This window comes from Perca flavescens, chromosome 11 (genome assembly GCF_004354835.1).
Source record: "Perca flavescens isolate YP-PL-M2 chromosome 11, PFLA_1.0, whole genome shotgun sequence".
In the NCBI taxonomy this organism is placed as follows: Eukaryota; Metazoa; Chordata; class Actinopteri; order Perciformes; family Percidae; genus Perca; species Perca flavescens.
The window spans coordinates 1,461,762-1,489,534 of NC_041341.1; the positions used below are offsets into that span (position 1 = coordinate 1,461,762).

General features: G+C 44.6%; 1 protein-coding gene across 1 annotated transcript; it reads right to left on the bottom strand.

Annotated features, from left to right (window-relative positions):
- Nucleotides 1-15,701: 15,701 nt before the first annotated feature.
- On the bottom strand, nt 15,702-21,332 carry LOC114564206 (olfactory receptor 56A4-like). Its single transcript, XM_028591445.1, has 3 exons — nt 21,153-21,332; nt 20,695-20,800; nt 15,702-16,648 (listed from the first exon to the last, which is right to left on the bottom strand). Exons 1-3 carry the CDS (start codon nt 21,330-21,332, stop codon nt 15,702-15,704), a joined length of 1,233 nt encoding a protein of 410 aa, XP_028447246.1.
- Nucleotides 21,333-27,773: the final 6,441 nt, after the last annotated feature.

Sequence of the window (27,773 nt, forward strand, 5' to 3'; positions counted from 1 at the left end):
AGTTAAAAGAGAGACAGCAGATAAAAATATACATGGGCTGATGCAGAGACTTCTCCAGACAGACTGTCAGAATAATGACAATGTTAGCAGAGACAACAGTCATGTAGAGCAACAGACACAGACTGAAGAACAGATATCTGAGGGGCCCAAAGTCTGCAAACAGAGTGAACTGAAAATACAAAGGATTCAGGCTGTTGTTGCTCTTCATGTCTGAACAACAGCAGAGCTGGAAGAAGGGACGTGAAAACAGATTGAGTTACAGTAAATGAGATTAAAATGTCCACAGCAAAATATACTATTTTAACACTAAACAGAAAACATACAATAAGCCGGCATTCATGTAAGTTGCATAAACTGCACATTTCTAACAATTGTGCCTGATAATATTCAGCATAATTAACCCATTTCAAATAGTTCAAAAAGATGTTCAAAAGTACACATGGGTGGAAAAAGGTCAGTGTTACATGAACTAAATGCACAAACAACATAACATTTGTCATTGAAGAATATCAATACATATATCAGCCAACAGAATACACAGTGTTATGTAAGTTATGTCTAGTTAATACAGTCATAAAGATATTTGGAAAACTGTCTTTGCATCAGTGTATGTGATCTTAGCTTTTAGAATAATACACAGCCCCCCCCCGACCTACAGCAGACTGAGGCAGCAGCTGAACTTTTATCCTATTTTGCTGTCACACTGAAAGCAGCAACCTGTACACACAGGGTCCAAAGGGAGCTACTCTGTGTCACACACTGACTACATGTGTGTGAGTGATGCATCAGTATAGCCAAGCCCAGACTTCCAAAGCCAGGGAGATATTCTTGCTTTTAAAACCACGCATAGTCAACCTGCTGCATCGTGAGACGAACATTTTCACATACTTGCCCATGTATTACACTTGTTACTGGAGGATTACTCTAGAGGGCACACCAGAGAACTCAGACCTATTTGAATGATGTAAACAAAATACAGGGTTGCAAATTCAAGGAGGTCACTATATTTCTGACAAGTGGGGGCTTGTCCGGGATTGTCACAAACCGGCCCAAAGTATGTCACAATGAGGGGAGAGCAGTCAGATTAAAGTGCCAATGAAAGTTTTATTACTAAACAAATAAGATAACTACCGTAATTCCTCAAATAAAATCCGGGGCCTTTATTCACCTGACAAGTAACAGGCTTTTATTTGAAGCAGGCTTTTGTTAGAGGCAGGCCTTTATTTCTAATTCCATCTGTTTGATAATTTGTTGTTAGTGTTCTTAAAATCCTATCGCTATGGAAAACAACAACAACCTTCAAGCTAGAGGTTTTAAAAAAAGATTTAGATTGTGAAATAAGGCAGGCCTGCTTGGATCTTTTGGTGAAGGATTGTAAAGATTCACAAAGAATATGTTTAGGGCATTTCCTCTCTAACTGGGACATTTTGGGACGGATTTCCACTAGATGCGTAACGGCTGTGGACCGGCTCCGCTGCGTGTCTGCTGCGTGCTTCGCCGTCCGTCAACACCCACCGGGTCCGGATTTGTTGCGGCACGGCTGCGGCCATGACTGACAGCTGTAGTCATGAGGACGCACGTGATCTCGCGAATTCACGTAGAATAGAACCACAAAACCAACAACAGTTTGTTTCCATCCAGAGGAGTAGAGGGGAGACGACTCTGTGATGTGTTTTCAAGGTGTAGTGCAGGGAAATATGATCCGCCGTGAGCACGGTGTATTTTATTTTGAAAATTAACCGTATGTTTTATTTTGTTTCTGTGCTCGACTTCCTGTCCCGCACCATCTGCCGTGTGCTGAATTACTGCGGAGCTCTCCGGCGTCCGGCAGAAATAGAAGCTCTGCGTATCTGCTGCGGAGGGCTGTGGACCGCCGGAGCTGTACCGAGTCGGAACGCAGACGTTCTGCAGTCAGTGGAGATACACACACTGACTTTAATGGAAACCTAATGACTCCGCCGCCGTTTCAGAGCCGTTCCGCATTTAGTGGAAATCCGGGGTAAGTACTCAAGGAGATACACTGGTAAGAGCCAATGACGGTTACCATGTATCTAGCTAATTTAAAGGTACTCTAAGTGATGTGACGCGTTATTTAGGCTACAACATTTTTCATCACATACAGCAAACATCTCCTCATTATCCGCTAGCTGCCTGTCCCCTGAACACACTGTAAAAAACATCTCCTCACTATCTGCTAGCTGCCTGTCCCCTGAACACACTGTAAAAAACATCTCCTCACTATCTGCTAGCTGCCTGTCTCCTGAACACACTGTAAAAAACATCTCCTCACTATCCGCTAGCTGCCTGTCCCCTGAACACACTGTAAAAAACATCTCCTCACTATCTGCTAGCTGCCTGTCTCCTGAACACACTGTAAAAAACATCTCCTCACTATCTGCTAGCTGCCTGTCCCCTGAACACACTGTAAAAAACATCTCCTCACTATCTGCTAGCTGCCTGTCTCCTGAACACACTGTAAAAACATCTCCTCAACTAAAAACATCTCCTCACTATCTGCTAGCTGCCTGTCCCTGAACACACTGTAAAAACATCTCCTCACTATCCCTAGCTGCCTGTCCCCTGAACACACTGTAAAAAACATCTCCTCATTATCCGCTAGCTGCCTGTCCCCTGAACACACTGTAAAAAACATCTCCTCATTATCCGCTAGCTGCCTGTCCCCTGAACACACTGTAAAAAACGCAGTCTCTGTAGACAGCCCAGGCATCACTAACTCCAACAAAAAGAAACTGCGCCAACATGCCCCACCAACCATAACAAACAGAGTTCCAGCCAATAACCGACAAGAAGGAGCTGGTTGAGCCATCACTGCAGCAGCGTTAGCGCGTAGGCTACTTCCACAATGTGTAATCATGGCTCAACCAGCTCCTTCTTGTCGGTTATTGGCTGGAACACTGTTTGTTATGGTTCGTGGGGCAGGTTAACGCAGTTTTTTTTTGTTGCAGTTTGTGGAGCCTGGGCTGTCTACAGAGACTGCATTTTTTTACAGTGTGTTCAGGGGACAGGCAGCTAGCAGATAGTGAGGAGATGTTTGCTGTATGTGACGAAAAATGTTGTAGCCTAAAAAACACGTCACATCACTTAGATCACCTTTAAATGGCTCACGTTACTGTGTTGTACAAACAGTTAATTTAATATTTAATGCAACGACTTCTCCAGACAGACATTAGCCGACACAATAATCAGTCTGTCTGAGGTCTGGCAGATGTCAACTAGGTAAAGGCCTAGTTTGAGGCCTACACAGGTGTCAGCCTATTACCTGATTGACCCTCCCAGACTACCAGCTCCTGCAAGAGGAGCCCAGTGAAGCCAGAGCAGGCAGAAAGGGAGTGGTCATAATAGTTGCGTCCCGCTTGTCACACTTGCTATAGTCGCTTTTTTGTTTCCTCCCGTGTAACGGAACCGTACGCCCACCCACAACCTTTTCCTTAACATTGTTAGGCTGCTGCTAGGCAGCTCTCTGTCTCTGCTCTCCCCCTCCCCTCTCTGTCCTTAATTGCAGGAGTGAAGTCTGGTGTGAGGGAGTCAGAGTTCCAGCTGCAGCCCATCTACACCAATCACCTCTGCTACAAATACCTGGTCAATCTACGACTCCTCGTCGGATCATAGTCTAGACAACAATGTTAGGCCTAGTCCACACGGACACGGGTATTTTTATAACCGGAGTTTTTTCTCCTCCGTTTTAAAAAAAAAAAAAAACCCGTCCACACATGCTCGGTTTAAAATAAATCTCCGTCCACATGAAAACGCAAAAACACGCTGTCAAGCGCTGTCAAGAGCATGCCACACCAGCAGGCGGCGATATAACCCAAATCGTAAAGTCACCTTGGCCAATCAGAAGCCTAGAAAAAAATTACATCCTACTTATCCGCCATTGCAAAGAATTGTCAACAAACATCAACAAAGCAGTTAGCGGCGCACAATATGACGTCAAACACAGCGGATAACGGCGCACACTCTGACGTCGCAAGGCAAAAAACCCGGTTATACTGTCCACACGACAACACTGTAACCGGCGGTTCTGAAAATGCTCACCCTGGCCGGAGTTTTCAGAAATGTTCGGTTACAGTGCCCTGAAACTGCGTTTTCATGTGGACGGAAGGCCGAACCGCGTAAAAAAAGTCACGCTTATAAAAATACCCGTGTTCGTGTGGACATGGCCTTAGTCTCGCTGCTGATACCACCTGCTAGTTGCTCTCTGTGTTTTTTTGCCTGTTCTAATTGTTCTTTTTTGTGCTACAGTATATTGGAACCTGACTCCTGCCTCCACTTCACTCCCGCCACCCACCTATCCTGCTTGCCATAACTGGACCTCTCAACGGACTCAACACCACCACTTGGACTACACGGTATTATTCCTGCTCCGAACCCTGGACCTGTACCCCTCTGTGGTCCTGGACTTGTTATCCCCTTTTGTTAAAACCTGGAACTTCAATCTTCTGGAATAAACCTGTTAACTATACTCCGGCTCTGCGTTGTGTCTGGATTTGGGTTCTATTCTGTCAAAAACGTAACAGTATGATCCGACCAACATGAACCCAGCAGACAGTAACTTAGAGGCCACCCCAGAATTCACTCAGATTCGGACTGCCATAGCCAATCGGGGCATATTACTTGGCCAACATGATACCTTGTTTAAATCCATTTCCGAAAACAGTCAGATGCTGCTAAACCAGGTGCAGTTACTCACCAATCAAGTTTCTGCCCTTACTACCCAAGTTAATGCTGCACCTCCTGATCAGGGCATACAAGCCGCTCCTTCCCCCGATCTGCCTGTTTTTCTCGCTCCACCAGCACAGCTCAGAGAGCCTTTTGTTCCTGCTCCGGAGCGTTATGACGGAAACATGGGAACGTGTGGTGATTTTTTTTGACTCAATGTTCGCTAGTGTTTGAACAACAGCCACTCACTTACGCCTCTGAAAGATCCCGTATTGCCTACCTGATCAACTCAACTATCGGTTCTGCTCGCTCTTGGGGATCAGCTGTCTGGGAGAGTCAGTCGGACGTTTGCAACTCTTACGTTGCCTTCACCACTGAGATGAGGAAGGTTTTCGATCACCCCGTACGGGGCAAAGAAGCTGCTAAGCGATTGTTTTCTCTTCTGTTGTCCGCGAGGCCAGATGAAAACCCAAGAACAAAGAAATAACAGAATCTGTGTCATTCCTTGCTTTACAACATACATAGCGTTGTCAGTATTAACAGGATAACCATATAATCACTTGGATAGATGTGTTTTGAAAAGCAAACTATATCATTGCTTAGAGTGTATGTGTTGAAACCCAAAAAAAAAAACATATCTTGCTTAAATATTAATCTGTTTTTGCTGCTATATTAATCTGTCTTTTGCTTACATACTGATCTGTTTTTGCATTTTATGACAGAAAGAGCTCTCATTGAGAAACTGTGAAGAGTGTAGGAAAGCACCTAGACAGGTAGGAGGAGCACAGGCAGGAGCTGCAGCCTTGATGGGTGCATGCAGCTGTGTGTGTGTGTGCGTCTTGAAGGCACATGTGTGGCCATACACAGCACACGAGCTGTAGAGTTCATGAAGTTCATTACTAATAATGTAATGTTATTTGTGAAGTGTTTCCTACATTACCTTACAAGGATAGGGAAGTACATATAATACGTCCCTTTTGATAATTTTGGGAGGAGTAAAATGTTTTTCGTGTATAAATATGAGTGTTTTTGCTTAGTAGCAGCCCTTCTTTTGGGTCCCTTTTTGGGTCCCTTTTGGGCTTTTTTACCCGAACGCTTTACGTGGCATCGGGATGCCATGAAGCCTTCTCCATCTACCCTTGCACTTTCTGTTGCATTGGGGAAGATTCATTGTGCCTCTCCCAGCAGGAGAGGGGTTCCCTTGCGCTCGCTGAGTGTAAGGGAGGAAAAGAAAAAAGACTATCTCTGAGAAGGCCAAAAAGTGCTTCTTCTCTCTTAGTTTGCCCAGACGCTCTTTTCACTGCATTTTGGGGAAGATTTATTTGCCCTCTTTGACACCGGAGAGGAGATTACCTATTAGATTATTAATATGAGTGTGGGAGAGATAGGAGGAAAAGAGAAGCAGCTTTAAATACCTCTGTTAGAGCGGAGGCTTTATCTTTAGTTTTATTTTGTAGAGGACCACTTGCTTTTAATTTCTGCTTTTGTCACAAAATAATAAATCACCTGAGTCCGATTTTGGACTAGGAGATCCAACTCTTGCCAGTTCCTTATTTTTCTCTGGGATCGTCTTGCCCGCTATCAAGCGGGGAGGGTTTCCCCCCTTACGGGGGTTAGTGACTCCTCTTTAACCGCCCGTGGCCAGTTGCGGCCTGGCGGGGATCGACTTGGACATGCAGACCTTCTGTTATCTCCTAGTGGGAGTGCATTTCCCTATCCGCGCGGCCTGGTCAGAGACTCTGAGCACCCCCTCTCTCAGTCTGGCGACCAAGGAGGGCAAGGCGGGCGTCCTTGAGAAGGAAGGGACCTCCGGTGACCCTGGGAGGACGGCTGAGACCGTGAGTACTAAAGAAAAATCATTGGTTTTAAAGATCCCCTCGGGCAGTGCTTGTCATATACAGGGGGATAAGAGCCCGTGTTTTTGGGGATGTCTGGTGTAGTGTGTATCTAACCTCTTGTCTCGCCTTTGGGTTCCCTGATCCGGGCGAGGGCTTCTCCTACGAGGGCTTCTCCTACGGAGAGCGTGTGTGTCTCTATAAACTAAATTAATCAGGGAAGTGTCAAAAGCAACTGAAGAGGGCACTAGTAGGGCCAGGGGTTTGCTGAGGGGAAGGCCACCCAGGCCAGCGCTGGTCATCTACGACCTCTGCCTATACCCAGCCGTCCTTGGTCCCACATTGCATTGGATTTTGTTACTGGACTTTCCCCCTCCTCTGGAAAAACTGTCATACTCACTGTAATAGATCGTTTTTCTAAGTTTGCTCATTTTTTGGCTCTGCCTAAACTGACCACTGCCAGAGAAACCGCTGACATTTTGGTTGAATATGTTTTCCGCTCTCATGGTCTACCACTTGTCTCTGACAGGGGTCCCCAGTTTATCTCCCAGGTATGGAAAGCTTTCTGTAAAGCTTTGTGCATCACCACCAGCCTGTCCTCTGGCTATCACCCCCAGACCACCAGGCAAGCCGAGAGAGCTAACCAAGAGATGGAGACCGCACTCTGCTGTGTCACCGGGTCCAACCCTGGGTCATGGAGCTCCATGCTCCCCTGGGTGGAATATGCTCATAACACCTTGACTAACTCTTCCTCTGGTTTGTCTCCCTTTTTGTGTGCTCTTGGCTATCAACCTCCCCTGTTCCCTTCTCAGGAGAGGGAACTGGCGGTACCCTCTGTGCAGTCTCACATGCGCCGCTGTTTCAAGGTCTGGAGGAAGGCCAGGGTAGCTCTGTCACGAGGTATGGCTTAAGTCACGTGATCTGCCATTAAAAGTGGAATCCAAGAAGATGGTGCCGAAGATTAACCCCTGTGCGGTGAAACTACAGCTTCCTGCCTCCCTACGGGTTCATCCCACTTTTCACGTTTCCCAGATTAAGCCTGTGTCTGTTAGTCCTCTGTGCCCGCCCTCTCGTCCCCCTCCTCCCCCCAGGGTCATGGGTGGGGGTCCTGTCTACACTGTCTGGCAGCTGCTGGGCGTTCGCCATCGGGGCTGTAGGTTGCAGTACCTTGTTGATTGGGAGGGTTGCGGTCCTGAGGATTTCCATCGTCTGCATCCTGGTTTGCCTGGTTGGGCCGCCGAGTGGCGTCCATGGGGGGGGGTGTTGTGGCTATATTGCATGTCCCTAATCATTGTCGTTGCAGCTTGTTTAGCTCTACAAATGAAGATGTTTCCCCTGCAGTAAGGAGTTTAACCAGGTGTGACGCATGTCTCCATATATGGACATACCCTGTTGAAGTGGGTGTGGCCTAATGGGATTCCCCAGGATAAAGGAACCAGTTACGCGTCGCGCGGGAGCGCACAAACAGACTCCATACTGCCTTTGTTCCCAGTCCCCGCGCTTATTAGAATTGTAAAGTAATAGGCAATAAAATTATTTCATGCATCAAGAAAAATCTTCTCATTGGAATCTTTCCTTGTACTTAACAAATTGGTGCCGAAACCCGGGACACAAGGATCCAGTCCATGAGGAATAAGATGAGAAGATTGACTTGGAGTGAAGGATTGTTTGAAAGACGCCGCAGGGAAATGTTCAAATCCAAGTCATGGATCCAGCGGAATTCAAGCGACTGAGGATAAGGTGAGGAGTCCAAACTGAAACAACAAAATTCAACCAGAAGATTGATGTTGAGTTGGATAAAGAAGAACCATGCTTTGAGAGACTGGAAGAATTGCTTGATCAGTTGAAAGATAAAGAAAAGACTCTCAGAGAACATGCGAGTGCACCTCGTTCTTCTCTTCCTCGTTCTTCTCCTCTTTGTTTGTCTCGGTCAAGCCGATAATGTTCTCAAAGCAAAGGAGTTAATGGACTTTCTGAAAACAGAGGTGGAAAGCAGAGAAAGAACCGTGAATCTCACACAGAAGAAAGAATTGTCTCAGACTGAAAGGAAGAATGCTGGCATTGATAAGGAATGCGCACGAGAGCGCAGGACGAGAAGGCCCAATGCCGGAAACATGGCCTCCTCAGCCGCAGCGTTCCATACATTGAGTACGAATGACAGTGACTGTTTGTTTTGTGGTAAGCCTGATCACAGATCTCCTGACTGTACCGAATCCACAGTGGATATTAGGAGACAAAAGCTGAGACGATTAGGCAGATGTTTTGTATGTCTAGGGCCCAGACACATTGCGCGTAATTGCAGGGCGCACGGTATTGAATGTGCACAGTGTGGCAAACAACATCATAAAGCAATTTGTAACAAACAGTCAACACAAACAGGAGAGACCACAACTAGAACAGAGGTAGATACTACTCATGTTCAGTTTCGCCAAGTGATTATAATGGTAGAGCAGTGCTGTTACAAACGGCAACCATTTGGGTAGATATGCCACGACAAAGCCAAATTGCCAGATGTTTGTTAGATGGGGGGAGTCAGCGTAGCTTTATCTGTGAAGACATTTCTCAAGCTTTAAACCTGCCAGTAGTGGGCACAGAAATAATAAAGCTTCACGTATTTGGTTCTGTAAATGCCAAAAGAATGACAGTAGAAAAGGTTAAGGCTAGTCTGAGAAATCTAAAAACAAATGTGTCTGTTGAAGTTGAATTATTAGAAACCCCAAGTGTATGTTCATCTAATATTAAAATGGCCACCGAAGAAATCAGACGCTTTCTTGAAGCAAAAGGACTCCAAGTCGCGGATCACCCTGTGAGAGGTATGGAACAAGAAGGCCTTGGACTTCTCATCGGAGGAGACTACTATTGGAATATTGTGTCAGGACACAGAGAGATTGGATAACGGACTTGTAGCAGTAGAGAGCAAATTTGGATGGTTGATTCAAGGAACTGTGTCCATCCCTGTAATGAGCATGACAACTGAAACAGTGGAGGTAAATGCTCTGCATCTCAGCGTCAGCGAGGATCAAGCGCTGACTGACCAGCTGCGTAGTTTCTGGGAGACCGAATCCTTGGGGATCACGGACATTAAACAGAGCCCAGAGACAGACGCGCTGTGGAAGTTTGAGCAGTCAGTAAAGTACCAACAAGGTAGATATGAAGTTAGTTTGCCTTGGCGAGAAGAGAATATTAATATGGCTACTAACTACTGTACTGCTAGAAATCGTTTGAATGGCCTAGTAAAACGTTTTCATAATAATGATGAATTGTATGAACAATATGACCAAGTAATGCAAGAATATCTGGCTGAGGGAATTATTGAAGATGTAACAAATGTTGAGACAGAAAACCCAGTGTATTATATGCCCCATCATCCCATAATCAAAGAAAGTAGGACCACAACAAAGTTACGAATTGTGTTTGACGCGTCATCCCATGAGCGAGAAAGCCGCTCACTTACCAATTCTGAACCCTGACTTGCTAAGCATTTTGATAAAATTCAGGCAGCATAGAGTGGCTATGATGGCAGACATAACGAAGGCCTTCTTACAAATTGGCTTGAATGAAATAGACCGAGATGCGCTTCGATTTTTGTGGTTCAAAGAGAGACCCGGCCCTCATAAAGACCTTAAGGTGGCGATAATGAGAATGCGCGTGTGCCATTTGGTGCATTAGCAAGTCCCTTTCTATTGGCTGCAACTATTAGACACCACCTTAAGACATATGAAGGGAAATATCCTGAAGAAGTCAAAGTGCTTGATGAATGTCTATATGTGGATGATTTCATAACAGGAGCGGATAATGTGGAAAATGCACTCAAATTATCTCAGAGAGCCAAAGAAATAATCTCAAATGCCAGTATGAAATTATGCAAATAGTTCACAAAATTCCTCTGAGTTGCAAAACGAATGGAAACAACAAAATAAGGAGGAAATAGTGGAAATCAAAGGCCCAAATCCACTTCTTGACAAGTTCTTGGTCTAACATGGAACAGAGATACTGACAAATTCATGTTTGATCCTAAGGAATTGATTGACTTTTTGCAGAACAAAAGAGACACGAAACGAGGGCTCTTACATGCAGCTGCGCACATCTTTGATCCCATTGGATTTTTCTCCCCTTTTCCATTTGAGTCAAATGTCTATTTCAGGAAATGTGGGAGAGAGGAATTTCATGGGATGAAGATCTTCCCAGTGATCTTGCGCAAACCTGGCATCAATGGTGCTCAGAGATACCCTATTTGAAAAGGATAAATATCCCACGTCGTTATGATAAAGAAATGAAATGTGATGAAACGAGTGGAAATACAATAACTGAGCGTGAGATTCATGTATTTACAGATGCCAGTGAGAAGGCCTACTGCGCTGTGGCATATCTGCGGTGCGTAAAACGAAATGGAGAGTGTACAACCAGTCTGATCGCTTCCAAAACCAAAGTTGCTCCATTAAAGAAAATGACACTACCGAGATTGGAGTTAATGGGAGCGCTTATTGTAGTGAGACTTGGGAAATTCATATCACATAATTTGAATGTGAGTGAAAATGAAATGTATTTCTGGACTGACTCGATGATAGCGTTTCATTGGATTAGGAGTAGTTCCAAACGGTGGAAATCGTTTGTGGAGAATCGAGTAAGTGAAATTCAGAGTCTGACACCGGAGAACTGGAAACACTGCTCTGGAAAGGAGAATCCAGCTGACTGCGGGACGCGTGGAATGAGTGCCCAAGCGCTTCAGGAGGAGACGCTTTGGTGGCAAGGGCCGGAGTGGCTGAAAGACAGCGCGGCGCAGACGCACGAACCTCAAGTGATGAATGAAAATGATGTGATGGAATATGTCGTTCAGAACACGACTGATCCAGACTGTACAGTTGCACCACTGTTTGACTTGAGCCGGTACAGCGGATTAAACAGAGTTTTGAGAATCACAGCAGGGATACAGCGTTTTGTGCATAACGCACGGACACAGGAAAAACGCAATGGACAACTGTGCACAGAGGAGATTCAGCAAGCAGAACGGTACTGGATCAAGCAAACTCAAAGTGACAGTTTCCCAAAGGAAATGAACAGTCTGTTGAAAAATACTGATTCACAGACAGACATTCAAAAATCATTTCACTAAATCCATTCCTGGATGAATGTGGACTTCTGCGCGTAGGAGGGAGATTGCAGGAAACTAACTGGTCCTTTCCCCACAAGCATCCGTACATCTTGCCAGGTAATGATGGATTTTCAGAGCTTTTGATCAGAACTGCACATGAAGATGTGATGCATTCAGGCCTACAAGCCACTCTTAATCAATTGAGAGAGGCGTACTGGATACTGAAATCCAGACAATGACCAAGAGTTGGGTTAAGTGTTTGATTTGCAGACGCGCATGCGTAAAAGCGGGCCAACAGGTCAGTGCACCGTTGCCAAAAGAGCGCATTAACGAGGCCCAAGCATTTGAAATTACTAGGGTTGACTTTGCTGGTCCAGTTTATGTGAAACCAGAAAATTAGAAGGCATACATTGCTTTATTCACATGCACTGCCGTGCACTTAGAACTTGTTTCTGATTTGACCACTGACTCATTCCTGCTTGCCTTTAAAAGGTTTATTGCTAGACGTGGTATCTGCAGTGTTATTTACTCTGATAATGCAAAGACCTTTAAGAAGGCTGAAAAGGATTTGAAATTCCTGTGGACATTGATGAACAAGAAAGAAATACAGGAATTGTTTGCAACAAAGAGGATTACGTGGAAGTACATCGTAGAGCGCGCTGCTTGGTGGGGAGGCATGTGGGAACGTTTAGTGAGATCAGTTAAGACGTGCTTACGTAAAGTACTGGGGAGGTCTTATCTCGAGTTTGAGGAACTCCAAACTCTGATCTGTGAAGTGGAGGCTGTGATAAATTCCCGCCCCTTTCCTACCTGCACAAGGACAGCAGTGAACCTTCGCCCCTCACACCTGCTCATTTCCTGACTGGACAAAGGATTACTACCCTTCCTTCCTATCTGTTACATGATTCCAGTTTAGAGAAAAAGACCGCCACCCAGCTTAACTGCGTTCTGCACACCATGTGAGTAACCTAATTAATCGATCTATACCATTCAAAGTTGGAGTTGTATTTATCTATGATTATAAACAACCCAAACGTACGTGGAAGATGAGACGGATTGATGAGACATTCATGGGAAGAGACGATAAAATCAGATCATGTGCTGTCCGATTGCCGTCTGGATTTGTGTTTAGGAGACCTGTACAGTTACTCTACCCGCTGGAAGTGGATGAACATTGACTGAGGACAAGTTCATCGGGCCAGAGTATGTTGTGGTTATATTGCATGTCCCTAATCATTGTCGTTGCAGCTTGTTTAGCTCTACAAATGAAGACGTTTCCCCTGCACTAAGGAGTTTAACCAGGTGTGAAGCACGTCTCCATATATGGACATGCCCTGTTGAAGTGGGCGTGGCCTAATGGGATTCCCCAGGAATCCCATTAGGCCTTTGTTCCCAGTCCCCTTTCCCCGCGCTTATTAGAATTGTAAAGTAATAGGCAATAAAATGATTTCATGCATCAAGAAAACTCTTCTCATTGGAATCTTTCCTTGTACTTAACAGGGGGTACTGTTAGGCTGCTGTGGCTGCTGCTAGGCAGCTCTCTGTCTCTGCTCTGCAGGAGTGAAGTCTGGTGTGCGGGAGTCAGGGTTCCAGCTGCAGCCAATCTACACCAATCACCTCTGCTACAAATACCTGGTCAATCTACCACTCCTCATCGGATCATAGTCTAGACAACAATGTTAGTCTTGCTGCTGATACCGCCTGATAGTTGCTCTCTGTGGTTTTTTTTTTTTGCCTGTTCTAATTGTTCTTTTTTGTGCTACAGTATTGGAACCTGACTCCTGCCTTCACTTCACTCCTGCCACCCACCTATCCTGCTTGCCGCAACTGGACCTCTCAACGGACTCGACACCACCACTTGGACTACACGGTATTATTCCTGCTCCGAACCCTGTCCCTATACCCCTCTGTGGACCTGGACTTGTTATCCCCTTTTCTTAAAACCTGGAACTTTGAACTTCTGGAATAAACCTGTTAACTATACTCCAGCTCTGCGTTGTGTCTGCATTTGGGTTCTATTCTGTCAAAAACGTAACAAACATAACAGCGTGAAAAGGGATGACAATAGTCCCGACCAAGCACGTTTACTTATAGCGCTAAAGGAGACTTTTAGCGTCAATAAGAACGACAAAGGCACCTGACCAAGCGTGCATATTTTACAAGATGAGTGTGAGAACGTGTTGAAAGTAATGATTGGGATTGGTTTAAAGAAAAATGCAAACAACCTAAATCGTTTTTTTTTTTTTTTTTTTTTTTTTTTTTTTTTTTTTTTTTTTTTTTTCTCCTATCATATAATGTATCTGTGGTGTAGCCAGCAATGTTAGACTAGGCTTATGCAACAAAAGCATGTTGGATAAGGTTTGTGAAAGATTGTGGTTGTGGGTCGGCAGAACAAACTTCAGTTAGTGGCTGTAGCAACTTGATTCAAGCCAGAGCAATCCCAAACTCTGTACTTTCCCTTGACTTTTGAGATGAATTTACATATAACCACTTTAAGGCCTAGATAGTCTTACACAGGTGCCAGCCAATTACCCGATTGACCCTCCAAGACTGCCAGCTCTTGTAAGATGAGGCCAGTGAAGCCACAGCAGGCAGAAAGGGAGGGTTTTGTACGTTTTATCTGTTCTCAAAATCCCTCCGCCAAGGGAAATGAACGACAACCTTCGAGCTAGAAAGCTACACGCTGATAGTGGCAAGTTTCAAAGAAAATTTGGACGGTGCAATAAAGCAGGCCTGCTTGGTTATTTCGCAGAATGATTTCAAAGACTTACAAAAATATCTAAATGGCATTTACTATCTAACTGCGATGTTATTTGACCGATTGGCGGTGATTGCTCTGGACAAAGTACACACAGAGATACACTGGTACAATAAGAGCAAATAATGTTTAACCATGTATCCAGCTAATTTAAATAGCTCACATTGCTGTATTTTGAGAACTCTTAACTTCATTTAATAATTAATGTGGCCTTTACTTTTTGAGGAGTAAAATGCTCCACCAAAACAACTTCCCCAAACTATTTTACAGAGCCAGCGTTGCTGCATCTGAAGCTTAGCCCCTCCCACGACGGTTGTAATTGGTTTAAAGAAATGCAAATAACCCAGAGCGTTTTTTTTTTTCCTGACCTAGAATTTATCCGTGGTGTAGCCAGACCTTACTCCACAGCGCTGTGGAAATGGGTCTAGCAATGTCTGACTAGGCTAATGCAACAAAAACATGTTGGCTAATAATAGGGAACGATTGTGTTTGTGGGTAGACGGACCTTCAGTTAGCAGCTGATGCAAATTGATTTCAGCCAGGACAAACCCCAGTACTTTATTTTCACTTTATTTTCAGATGACATTTCATGTTTGAGTTTGTTTTATTCTTTCTAAAATTATTTTTCTTTTGATATTTACTAACTTTTGTTTGATTTTATTGACACCAATCTGATTCCACACTCATAGGCCATCTTGTTTATTCAATATCCTACATCATTATAATCAGTTATCATTAAAAAAGGGCAAATAAATCACAACAAACCACAAAATGTTGTGAGACCAAATTCCCACCAATCAAACCTAAATTCCTATCAGTTCTAGTTTGATCTAGGTCAGTGGTTCCCAAAGTGGGGTCTGGGGATACAAAGGGGTCCCTGAGGGGATTCCATGGGGTCCCCAGCAAAAGGGAGAATGACTATTTTCTCTATAATTCTATTCATTAGTTACACCATGACAGAATGTATGCCTATTTTAATCATGGATTTCATACACTTATTTTAATAAAATATCCTAAAGGAAAAATCTTAGCCTAATTTGTGTCAGTTTAGGTGTCCTTCACTGTATGTGAAAAAGTTTTAAAACCACTGTTCGAGGTTATGATATCAATGGCTAAAGTTTTACTGGCCTTCAATCGGCCTAAAATAATCAACGTATAATATTAGTTTTTTGTTTTGACAGTTGAGACTAATTCAAACTCACAATGTGAGTTTCAAAGCCCCCCCCTTAAATTTAAGTAATAGCAAACAAGATCTATGTACATATACATTTTATGTATTCTAGAAGCACATTTTTTGCTTAGCAATATATGGTTTGCTAAATGTGCATTTTAAGTTTTACATTTTTGGAGCAGGAATCTTCTTCAACAATCTAAAAATTACTCCTTTGATTTGAGGCAGACTCAGGCCGTAAACTAGAGGGTTATTAATGGGGGGGATCATCAGATACTCTAAAGATAAAACAACTGTGATGATAGGATTAATTTTATCAGCCTCAAATCGAGTCAATAACAGCTCACAGAAGACGGAGAAAGAATAGGTCATGAATGTCACGATGTGAGGCAGGCAGGTCTGTAACGCCTTTCCTCTGAATTCAGACGAGCTTCTCCTGCAAACAAGCAGAATACGTAGATAGGTGTACAGGACAAAGAACCGGGGGATGAAGATGGTTGTTATCGTGAAAAGCCGACCTGCTATGTTGTTCAGATTTGTGTCCACACAGGAGAGCAGAACCACAGGCCAGTTGGAACAGAAAAGCCTGTGCAGTTTATTGCCACACAGCGGTAATCGAACAGTAAGATACAGCATGAAACCCATAGCAAATGCAGGGTAGAGCACGGCAAAAATCACAAGATGTGTTACCATCTTAAATGTCATTTTACTGTGATAATGTAAAGGCTGGCAAATAGCAACAAATCTATCATAGGCCATGATGCTCAGAATAGTCAGCTCACATGATGCATAGGTGTAAATAACATACATCTGAATGAAACATAATGGACGTGAGATTAAATGAGTGTCAGACAGAATGTCCATCAGAAACCTGGGGAAGAAGCCAGCTGAGCCGTACAGAGAGTTAACAGACAGACAGCAGATAAAAATATACATGGGCTGATGCAGAGACTTCTCCAGACAGACTGTCAGAATAATGACAATGTTAGCAGAGACAACAGTCATGTAGAACAACAGACACAGACTGAAGAACAGATATCTGAGGGGCCCAAAATCTGCAAACAGAGTGAACTGAAAATACAAAGGATTCAGGCTGTTGTTGCTCTTCATGTCTGCACAACAGCAGAGCTAGAAGAAGAGAAGTGAGAGATTGAGGGAAAGGAGGGTTAAACAGATCAATGTACAGTAAATTAGATTAAAATGTTCTCAGCAAAGTGTCTTATTTAAACAATTTAAAAAGACAGAAAACATACAATAAGCCTGCATGCATGTAAGTTGCATAAACTGCACATCTTTAACAATTCTGCTTGAAAATATTCAGCACACCTAACACATTTCATTTAGTTAAAAAGACATGTCCAATACATAGACATGGGTGGAAAAAGGTCAGTGTCACATGAACTAAATCAACAAGTAACTTAATATTTGTCATTGAACAAAATGTCAGTTGAATGAAGAAGAGATGTATCCATGTTAACAAGGCTCACAGAGGATAGAGAATCAAATGTCTTTTTCCACAAGTGGAAATTGTGCGATTGCAATGCGATTTATTGTGGTTTATTGTGGTTTATTGTGCGATTGCAATAAACCTGTCTCAAAAGCTTTCACAATTTATGGAAGTTGTTTACTTGTGACCTATAATAGCTGAGAAAATCAGTACATATATCAGCCAACAGAATAAACAGTGGTATATAGTGTGACTGTAAGTCCTGTTGTCTGTCTAGTTAATACAGTCATACACATATTCACAAAAAACAGTCTTTGCATTAGTGTATGTACATTTAGGAGTTAAAATAATACACAGCACCCTCCCCTGGCCTACAGCAGACTGAGGCAGCAGCTGAACTTTTATCCTGTTTTGCTGTCATAGTGAGAGCAGCAACCTGAACACACAGGGTCCAAAGGGAGCTATGCTGTGTCCACACTGACTACTTGTGTTTGTGAGCGTTGCATCAATATACTCAAGCCCAGAGTTCCCAGGCCCAAGATATTCTTGCTTTTTAACCCCACAATTGCATAGACAACATGTTGCGTCGTGAATGGAACTGTTCACATACTTGCTCACCTACTACACTTGTTACTAAAGGATTCCACTAGAGGGCACATCAGAAAACTTTGACCAAATTTGCATGGCAAAAACAAAAAACAGGGTGGCAAATTCAAGGAGGCCACTATATATATATATATATATATATATATATATATATATATATATATATATATATATATATATATATATATATATATATATCTCCATCCATCCATCCATCCATCTTCGTCCGCTTATCCGGTAGCGGGGGGAGCAGCTCCAGCAGGGGACCCCAAACTTCCCTTTCCCGAGCAACATTAACTAGCTCCGACTGGGGGATCCCAAGGCGTTCCCAGGCCCGGTTGGAGATATAATCCCTCCACCTAGTCCTGGGTCTTCCCCGAGGCCTCCTCCCAGCTGGACGTGCCTGGAACACCTCCCTAGGGAGGCGCCCAGGGGGCATCCTTACCAGATGCCCGAACCACCTCAACTGGCTCCTTTTGACGCGAAGGAGCAGCGAGCTCCTCACGGATGACTGAGCTTCTCACCCTATCTCTAAGGGAGACGCCAGCCACACTCCTGAGGAAACCCATTTCGGCTGCTTGTACCCTGGATCTCGTTCTTTCGGTCATGACCCAGCCTTCATGACCATAGGTGAGGGTAGGAACGAAAACTGACCGGTAGATCGAGAGCTTTGTCTTCTGGTTCAGCTCTCTTTTCGTCACAACGGTGCGATAAATTGAATGTAATACCGCACCCGCTGCGCCGATTCTCCGACCAATCTCCCGCTCCATTGTCCCCTCACTCGAGAACAAAACCCCAAGGTACTTGAACTCCTTCACTTGGGGTAATGACTCATTCCCTACCTGGAGTAGGCACTCCATCGGTTTCCTGCTGAGAACCATGGCCTCAGATTTAGAGGTGCTGATCCTCATCCCAACTGCTTCACACTCGGCTGCAAACCGATCCAGTGAGTGCTGAAGGTCGCAGGCCGATGATGCCATCAGGACCACATCATCTGCAAAGAGCAGCGATGAGATCCCCAGCCCACCGAACTGCAACCCCTCTCCACCCCGACTACGTCTTGATATCCTGTCCATAAATGTTAGAAACAGGATTGGTGACAAAGCGCAGCCCTGGCGGAGGTTACTGCCGAGAACCCGGACACAGCTCTCGCTTTGGTTGTACAGAGATTGGATGGCCCCGGGGGACCCGGTCATACGCCTTTTCCAGATCCACAAAACACATGTAGAAGTGTGATGCCCCTGTAATTGGCACACACCCTCTAGTCCCCCTTTTTAAAAAGGGGAACCACCACCCCGGTCTGCCACTCCTTTGGCACCGTCCCAGACTTCCACGCAATGTTGAATAGGCGTGTCAACCAGGACATCCCCTCCACACCCAGAACCTTGAGCATTTCTGGACGGATCTCATCAATCCCTGGGGCTTTGCCACTGTGGAGTTGTTTGACTACATCAATGACCTCTGCCTGGGAAATTGACAATGATCCCCCATCATCCTCCAGCTCTGCCTCTAACATAGAGGGCGTATTAGTCGGATTCAGGAGTTCCTCAAAGTGCTCCTTCCACCGCCCTATTACCTCCTCAGTTGAGGTCAACAGCGTCCCATTCTTACTGTACACAGCTTGATGGTTCCCCGCTTCCCCCTCCTGAGGTGGCGAACAGTTTTCCAGAAGCACCTTGGTGCCGACCGAAAGTCCTTCTCCATGTCTTCTCCAAACTTCTCCCACACCCGCTGCTTTGCCTCTTTCACGGCAGAGGCTGCAGCCCTTCAGGCCCTTCGGTACCCTGCAACCGCCTCCGGAGTCCTCTGGGATAACATATCCCGGAAAGACTCCTTCTTCAGTCGGACGGCTTCCCTGACCATCGGTGTCCACCACGGTGTTCGTGGGTTACCGCCCCTTGAGGCACCTAAGACCCTAAGACCACAGCTCCTAGCCGCAGCTTCAGCAAGGGAAACTTTGAATATTGTCCACTCGGGTTCAATGCCCCCAGCCTCCACAGGGATACACAAAAAGCTCCGCCGGAGGTGTGAGTTGAAAGTCTGTCGGACAGGGGCCTCCTCCAGACGTTCCCAATTTACCCGCACTACCCGTTTGGGCTTACCAGGTCAGTCCAGAGTCTTCCCCCACCCCCTGACTCAACTCACCACCAGATGGTGATCAGTTGACAGCTCCGCCCCTCTCTTCACCCGAGTGTCCAAAACACACGGCCTCAGATGAGATGAAACGATTATAAAATCGATCATTGACCTTTGGCCTAGAGTGCTCTGGTACCAAGTACACTTATGAGCATCCCTATGTTCGAACATGGTGTTATAGACAATCCATGACTAGCACAGAAGTCCAACAACAAACAACCACTCTGGTTTAGATCAGGGAGGCCGTTCCTCCCAATCACGCCTCTCCATGTGTCTCCATCATTGCCCACGTGCGCGTTGAAGTCCCCCAGCAGAACAATGGAGTCCCCCACTGGCGCCCCATGCAGGACTCCAAGCAAGGTCTCCAAGAAGGCCGAATACTCCGAACTCCTGTTTGGTGCATATGCACAAACAACAGTCAGAGTTTTCCCCCCCATAACCCGCAGGCGTAGGGAGGCGACCCTCTCGTCCACCGGGGTAAACTCCAACGTAGCGGCGCTCAGCCGGGGGCTTGTGAGTATCCCCACACCCGCCCGGCGCCTCACACCCTGGGCAACTCCGGAGAAGAAAAGAGTCCAACCCCTATCCAGGAGTATGGTTCCAGAACCGAGACTATGCGTAGAGTTAAGCCCCACCAGATCTAACCGGTAGCACTCCACCTCCCGCACCAGTTCCGGCTCCTTCCCCCACAGAGAGGTGACGTTCCACGTCCCCAGAGCCAGCGTCTGCTGCCCGGGTCTGGTCCGTCGAGGCCCCTGACCTTCACTGCTACCCGTGTATATATATATATATATATATATATATATATATATATATATAAAAAAAAGTGTCAGAAGTGTATTTAGGGATCAAATAGCTGAAAAAAATTGTAAAAAGTTTCCAGCTGCTCACTGCTAGTATAGTATGCCTTTTTGAAAATGGCCTAGGTTGAGGCCTAGATTGAGGCCTACACAGGTGTCAGCCTATTACCTGATTGACTCTCCCAAAGTGACAGCTCCTGCAGGAGGAGGCCAATGAAGCCACAGCAGGCAGGAAGGGAGGGGTTGTAATAGTTGCTGTTCTGAACATCCCGTGGCTACAGGGGAGGAGGCAGGATGATGGCAGCAGTGTAGAAGATGGCCAACAGCTCTTTTGGTAGGCCATGTTTCCGCAGTTGCCGTAGGAAGTACATCCTCTGCTCAGCCTTCTTAAGGATGTTGGACTCCCAACTTCAGGTCCTGGGAAATGATGAAGCCCAGAAACTTGAATGAGTCCACCTTTGACACTAGGCTGTTGGATATTGTGAGGGGGGGGAGCACTGTGGGGTCCTCCACGTCTGCTGCAGTCAGCGCAGGAAAGTTTTTTGTAAGAGAAGTCAGTTCGGTTATAATGATATTTGAATTTATGCAATTATATAGTGTTATCTTAGGGCAGGGCCACTTAATTACCATTTTCTTCCTCCTCTCCTGTTGACCAAGACTCCTGTCGAACTCCTGCAGCTCGGTGATTGTCGAGCAGGGCGATAGCAACACGTCATCAACTGGAGCAGAGGGAGGTGACTGGGAGCTCCTTAAGAGCATGAGCAGCTCATCCATCTTTTCCTCAAATGTGTCCATCCGCTGTGCCATGCGGGTAATGGATGTCCTCATGGCTATGGAATAATTAATGGTTTTAGTTGTATTATATACTTTCATATGTGAACAACTTAAGTGAGTCTTCTTACCTCCCTCTGTGTGATGAGTTCTGCTGTTTACAACAACAAAAAAGTTAAGTTACTCTCAACTTCCTTGTTATGAAATTGTATTTAATTGGAAATGGAAAATTCAAAGCCACTGTACCTTCAACTGGGTCCCAGGCTGAGCTTGCATTTCAATAGACCTATCAAGCTCTGGGCGACCGGCTGGTTTCCTGTGTGGTGTTGACTCATCTAAAAAGAAAGTTGAAATGAATATTGGTCAGTTCATTTATGGTAGGTTTCTTGCACCTGCTATTGCAAAAGATTAACCTATGCTGTTACATTAGACAATCACTAAAAATAAAAAAGAACTGACATCTTAATGTTTGGACCTGCTGCTCTTGTGCACCTGCTGTGTTTGAGGAATTTAAGCCAGTTTCTCTGACGTTGGTTACTGAGGTAGTGCAACACATAAAACCTACCAACTTTCCCTTAGACATTGTTCCCGCCAGGATGGTAAAGGAGTTTTTAAAAGCACCATTGGGTCGAGTCTACTTACTTTTAATTCTTGTCTTAGTTTAGGTTCTGTCCCAGCTGCCTTTAAACATGCTGTGGTCAGGCCCCTACTTAGTAGTATGATAGTGGAGACAGAACGCAGTATGATAATATATAGTGTATTGTGGAGGTGCATTAATAAAGTGCATAGTGATCAGAGGTAGTCAGACAGTCCATAGTCCATGTGCAAAAGGAGAGGGGGCGGAGCGGCGCAGGGACTAATGTTGGGTTGCGTTATGGTGTTGTGAAAAAAGCTGTTTCTGAGCCTGCTGGTGCTAAGGCTCCAGTAACGTCTCCCAGACGGGAGGATGGAGAACAGTCCATGACTGGGGTGTGTGTTCATTAAGGGACAATCTAGCCACAAACCAGTAGGCTGTGAAGGTGGTGAAGATGCACCATCTCTCTTCTGTCATAGCTAGCAGTTGCCATGAACCAACTGTCTGTCGTGAATCCATGCTCTGACAGAGGTTTCAACCAGTACCTGTGAGAAGTTCCTCTGTTATTTTATCGACAAAGTAGCATCTGTCAGGAAATACGCCAGTGTTCATTTTAATGTTTGGACCTGCTGCTCCTGTGCACCTGCTGTGTTTGAGGAATTTAAGCCAGTTTCTCGGATGTTGGTCACTGAGGTAGTGCAACACATAAAACCTACCAACTGTCCCTTAGACATTGTTCCCGCCAGGATGGTAAAGGAGTTTTTAAAAGCACCATTGGGTCGAGTCTACTTACTTTTAATTCTTGTCTTAGTTTAGGTTCTGTCCCAGCTGCCTTTAAACATGCTGTGGTCAGGCCCCTACTTAAGAAGCCTCATCTTGACCCCACAGTGTTGTCCTATTTTAGACCAGTCTCTCATCTGCCTTTTCTTTCAAAGGTTTTGGAAAAAGTTAAATTCATACAGTTACAAGCCTTTTTGCAACAGAACTCTGTATTTGAAAAATGTCAATCTGGTTTCAGATCACGTCATAGCACTGAGTCTGCACTGCTGAGAGTACACAATTATATTGCCTTGTCTGTAGATGCCGGGAATCTTGCTATTTTAATGCTTTTGGACCTCCCAGCGGCGTTTGATACAGTGGACATGCAGTCCTCCTCTCTCGCCTTGATCATTGCGTAGGTATGCAAGGCTCTGCGCTTCAATGGTTTAGCTCCTATTTGGCAAATAGGAGCTTCTCTGTCATGATTGGTGACCTCTCCTCGTCATCTGCTCCTCTCTCTTGTGGGGTACCCCAGGTTTAAATTCTTGGCCCCATCCTGTTTTCCTTATATATGTTGCTCTTAGGGGCTATTATAGGAAAGCACAACCTCATTTCATTGTTATGCAGATGATTTGCTAATTTATTTGCCTATGAAACTGAATGATAGTGTCGCACTAAACTCCCTGCTTAGTTGTATTAATGAAATTAAGTTGTAGCTTTCACAAAACTCTTTACTTGAACAAAGCTAAAACTGAGTGTATCATCTTCAGTACTTCAGGCACTGAAAACGGTCCAGCTTTGAGTTTGGGAGCTCTGGCTTCAAATCTTAAGCCAGTTCTCAAAAATTTGGGGGTTACTTTTGATTGCAACATGAAATTTGACAAGCAGATCAGCAATGTTGTTAAAAGGAGCTTTTTCCAGCTTTGTCTCCCGGCTAAAGTTTAGCCTTTCCTTAACAGGCATGATCTATAAAAGGTGATTCATGCTTTTATTAGTTCAAGGTTGGATTACTGTAATGCTCTTTATGTTGGTCTGAATCAAACTTCCATCTCATAACTTCAACTTCCGCAAAATAAGCTGCGCGCTTTTTAACAAATACATCTAGACGTGCACACATCACTCCCGTTCTCTACACACTACATTGACTCCCTGTCAATTTGTCTGGGATTTTAAGTGTGCGTTAGCACAACCGGTCATTGCGGTCTTCACATCAACTGGTTTTAGAAGTCCCAAGGTCAAGGTATAAACCGTGGGGTGATCAGGCTTTTGCAGTTGCTGCCCCGAGGCTCTGGAACAAGTTACCCCCTGAAATTCATACTATTACTGATGTAGCTCTTTTTAGATTCAAACTCAAAACCTATTTGTTTAGAATGTGTTTTAATACGTAGTAGCGGTGTGACAATTTCACTCTACTCCTCCTGTTTCTATGTCACCTTTTCTGATTTTACCGTTTTCTATGTTTCATTCAACCGATTCTCTCTCCCATCTCGTAAAATACGGACACTTGGTCAGGTGCCTTTGTCGTTGTCATTGACGCGAAAAGTCTCCTTTTGTGTCATATAATGCGCTTTAACTAAACACGCTTGGTCTGAGGCCTGTACTACGAAGCAAGTTTTGGCGTTAACGAGGTAACTTCAGGTTCAACCCAGGATTTTCTGTATCACAAGGGTGGATCACTTGTTACCAGGTTCAATCGCTGTTGTAACTCATGCTGAATGCCTAACCTGGTCGGGAGCATGTTATGTTGGAGATTAGAGATCAACCGGTGTAAAAGCACCGCCTACTAACCAATCAACACTCGACTGATAACGGCGTCACCGTTATTAGAAGATCCGGAGCTCGGTGCGTGGAGAGAGAGAGAGAGAGAAGTCATATTAATAAGAGTTGTGATATACACATTTACAGCGTCTGCTATTTTTTGCCAGCTTTCCTACCTGTTTTAGGAAGCAGTAACAGTGTTGCGTTTTGTCTGTAAAACTGTGTCTGTGTTCTTCATATTTATGTAGAATTATAGTTTGCTCTTCTTATGTAAAATATGCGGCTCTGGTAGATGTTTGTGATTGGTCATGCTGCGCAAACACCGCCTCTTTTATGCAAACACGCATTGCTGGATTGGGAAACATTGGGTCGATTGAACTACATTGACATTGACAGAGGTTATGCAGGACCGCGGTTGTTAGGGTTAGTGAAGCTGGATAACTGAAAGAAATCCAGGGCATGTTGATCTTGATTCGTAGTACAGGCGGTTATGTTAAGGAAAAGGTCGTGGGTGGTTTTACGTTTCTGTGACACGTGGGAAGAACGGGACGGTTGAGTTTAGAACAAGGTTGTGGGTGGGCTTACGCTTCTGTGACATGCGGGAATAATGGGACGGTTAAAGAAGAAAGCAACTTTAGGAAACATGCCGGGCGGGACACAAACCTCATCTCCTGGGTGAAAGTCCTGTGTTTGACTCATCCGCCACCCCAACCAACCTCCCTATGTGGAATTTCGGCCTTACATACTACTCGCTAAACCCTGTGTAGCTGCTGCTCTCTCCGATACAGTATACAGTCGCTTCAGACGCTGACAGCCACTGTCCAAACATCCATATTTTCCGAGTTCGGAGTGAGAACGGGTTGGTTTCATTCTTTTTATTGTAGGATATGTTGTTTTATTTTTGCTTTCTGATTTAAAGCACTTGGATACCTGCTGGTTGTTGTAAAGTGCTATATAAATAAATGTTGATTGATTAATTGATTGATTTGTTCTAGGTTTTGATGTTAAAGCCCAATGTTTATTTACTTTCATTCTGCCCCTCAAAAAAGCAGCTCATATCTTTTTCTAACATGTTCTTTATCATTTCTGTGAAAAATAGACAAAAGAGAAATGTATTAACATTCTAGACCAATTCAACCTCACAATATGGGTTTCGAAGATTTATTTTAGCCTGTTGAGCTATAAGTTCAACCATATACAATTTGTGCAATGTTTATATTATTGTTGTTGTTGTTGTTGGTTGACAACTACTCTTTTCAGTCCTTCCAGAAAAATGCGGAGTGTTTTTGTGATTGTTGTGGGCAAAAATCCTTGATTATGTGGCACGTTTTCTTAAAACATGCGATGGAATATGCGGGATATTTATGCAATTTTATGCAATGAAATGGCGGGAACTTGCAAAAATTGCAGGAACTTGCAAAATTTTCGGGAAATTGCAAAAACTGTGGTTTGATGAAAAAGAGAAAAAAAAAAGTGATTCCCCCAACACCCTGCTTTTCGATGATGTTTACGTTGCGTAATTATGTCACTTCATAACGTTCCCATGGCAACAGGGGAAAATGGCTGCTCTTGTGTGCACAACACAACATTTGTCAACTTTCTGCTAAGATATATGTGACATTTTTTGCGACGAAAATGCGGGGATTATGAAATCATGCAAGTCCTGCATATTTTGCGCAGAAATCGGCAATTTATGCGGCGAAAGTGCAGCTTATTTGAAAAAAATGCGGCCCCCACATACAATATGTGTACAGTATGTACAATATGTGGACTTTGCCTGATTATGCATTGAATTCTGTGATCGCATAATAGCATTTTTCTAGAGGGACTGCCTTTTCATGAATCTCCTCAAAATGAATGTAAAAGCAAACAAGATCTATAGACAAATACAGTTAACATATTCCAGAAGCATATTTTGTGGCTTCAATCTTCACTGTTTGCTTAACGTACGTGTCGACTTTTCGAGTTTGATGTATGGATGGGTGAAGAATGTTTGGATTGATGTTGACTGCAACAAAAATGGCAAAACAAACCCAAATCAGAGAGACAGACAATGAGACAGGTCTGGTAGATATAGACTAGGTTGAGGCCTAGACAGGTGTCAGCCTGTTATATACTTATCTAGAAGAGCTCCTAATACCTTATTGTCCCACTAGAGCACTGCGCTCCCAGAATGCAGGGTTACTGGTGGTACCTAGAGTCTCTAAAAGTAGAATGGGAGCCAGAGCCTTCAGCTACCAGGGTCCTCTCTTATGGAACCAGCTCCCAATCTGGGTTTGGGGGGGCAGAAACTGTAATCGCTTTCAAGAATGAACTTAAAACTCTTCTATTTGATAAAGCTTATAGTTAGGGAGTGAGGAGTTGCAGTGTCCACCTAACTGGCCCACCTGCTTCTTTTCATAAATGTTAGATTAATAATATATTACAAAAGTAGAGGGAGGCAGGCCAGCACAGCCCGATCCGGCAGGGGGAGAGTTCTAAGCCCGAACAGGCTACCTCTCCTTATGACCTGTCTCTCTTAGTTACGCTGTTATAGTTACGCTGTTATAGTTCTAGACTGCCGGGGGACTTCCATCCTTTGACACACTGAGCTGCTCTCTCCTCTCCCTTTCTATTACCATTTGTGTGTATCCCGTCCCAGAAATGCTTGTTACTAATCCTAGTTTCTGAGGAGTTTACTCCCCGGAGTCCTTATGTTTTTTCCCCCAGCGTATTTCCTTGGAGAACGTTGGCACCAAGATCCTGGTTCCACCTGTCACCGTGGTCCTGCTGCACTCCCTGCTGAGCTCAGCGGTGCCCTGCAATGTCATGCTGCTTCCTGCTGAACCCTGCAGCTTCCTGCTGAACCCTGCTGCTTCCTGCTGAACCCTGCTGCTTCCTGCTACGTCCATCCATGCTCTGCTGGGCCACGCTACATCCTGTAATGCCCTGCAGTGCCCTGATGTGACATGAACTACTACGACTACCATTTGAAGTCACTGTTCCATTATTAATTTGACTATTATCGCCACTGTTCATCACATCCCCAACCGGCCCGTCAGACACCGCCTACCAAGAGCCTGGGTCTGTCCGTGTTAAGGTGAGGAAAATAGAGGACCCAAAAATGTAGAGAGAGCAGGCAGGCAGGCAGGAGGACGTTTGCAGTGGAGGATTTAATATAAACAAAAGCGGCAGTACAAAGACTGGAAAACTCACAAAACAAAAGAACTGACGGGAAAAACATAGGCAGGAGAACATTGACGCAGGCACAGACACAAGGTACAGGGAGAAAAACACGAGGACATGGCTACAAACTAACGCAGGTACCGACACAAAACGATCTGACACAAGACAAGGGGAACACAGAGGCTAAATACATGAGGTGATGGGTAAATGAGAAACAGGTG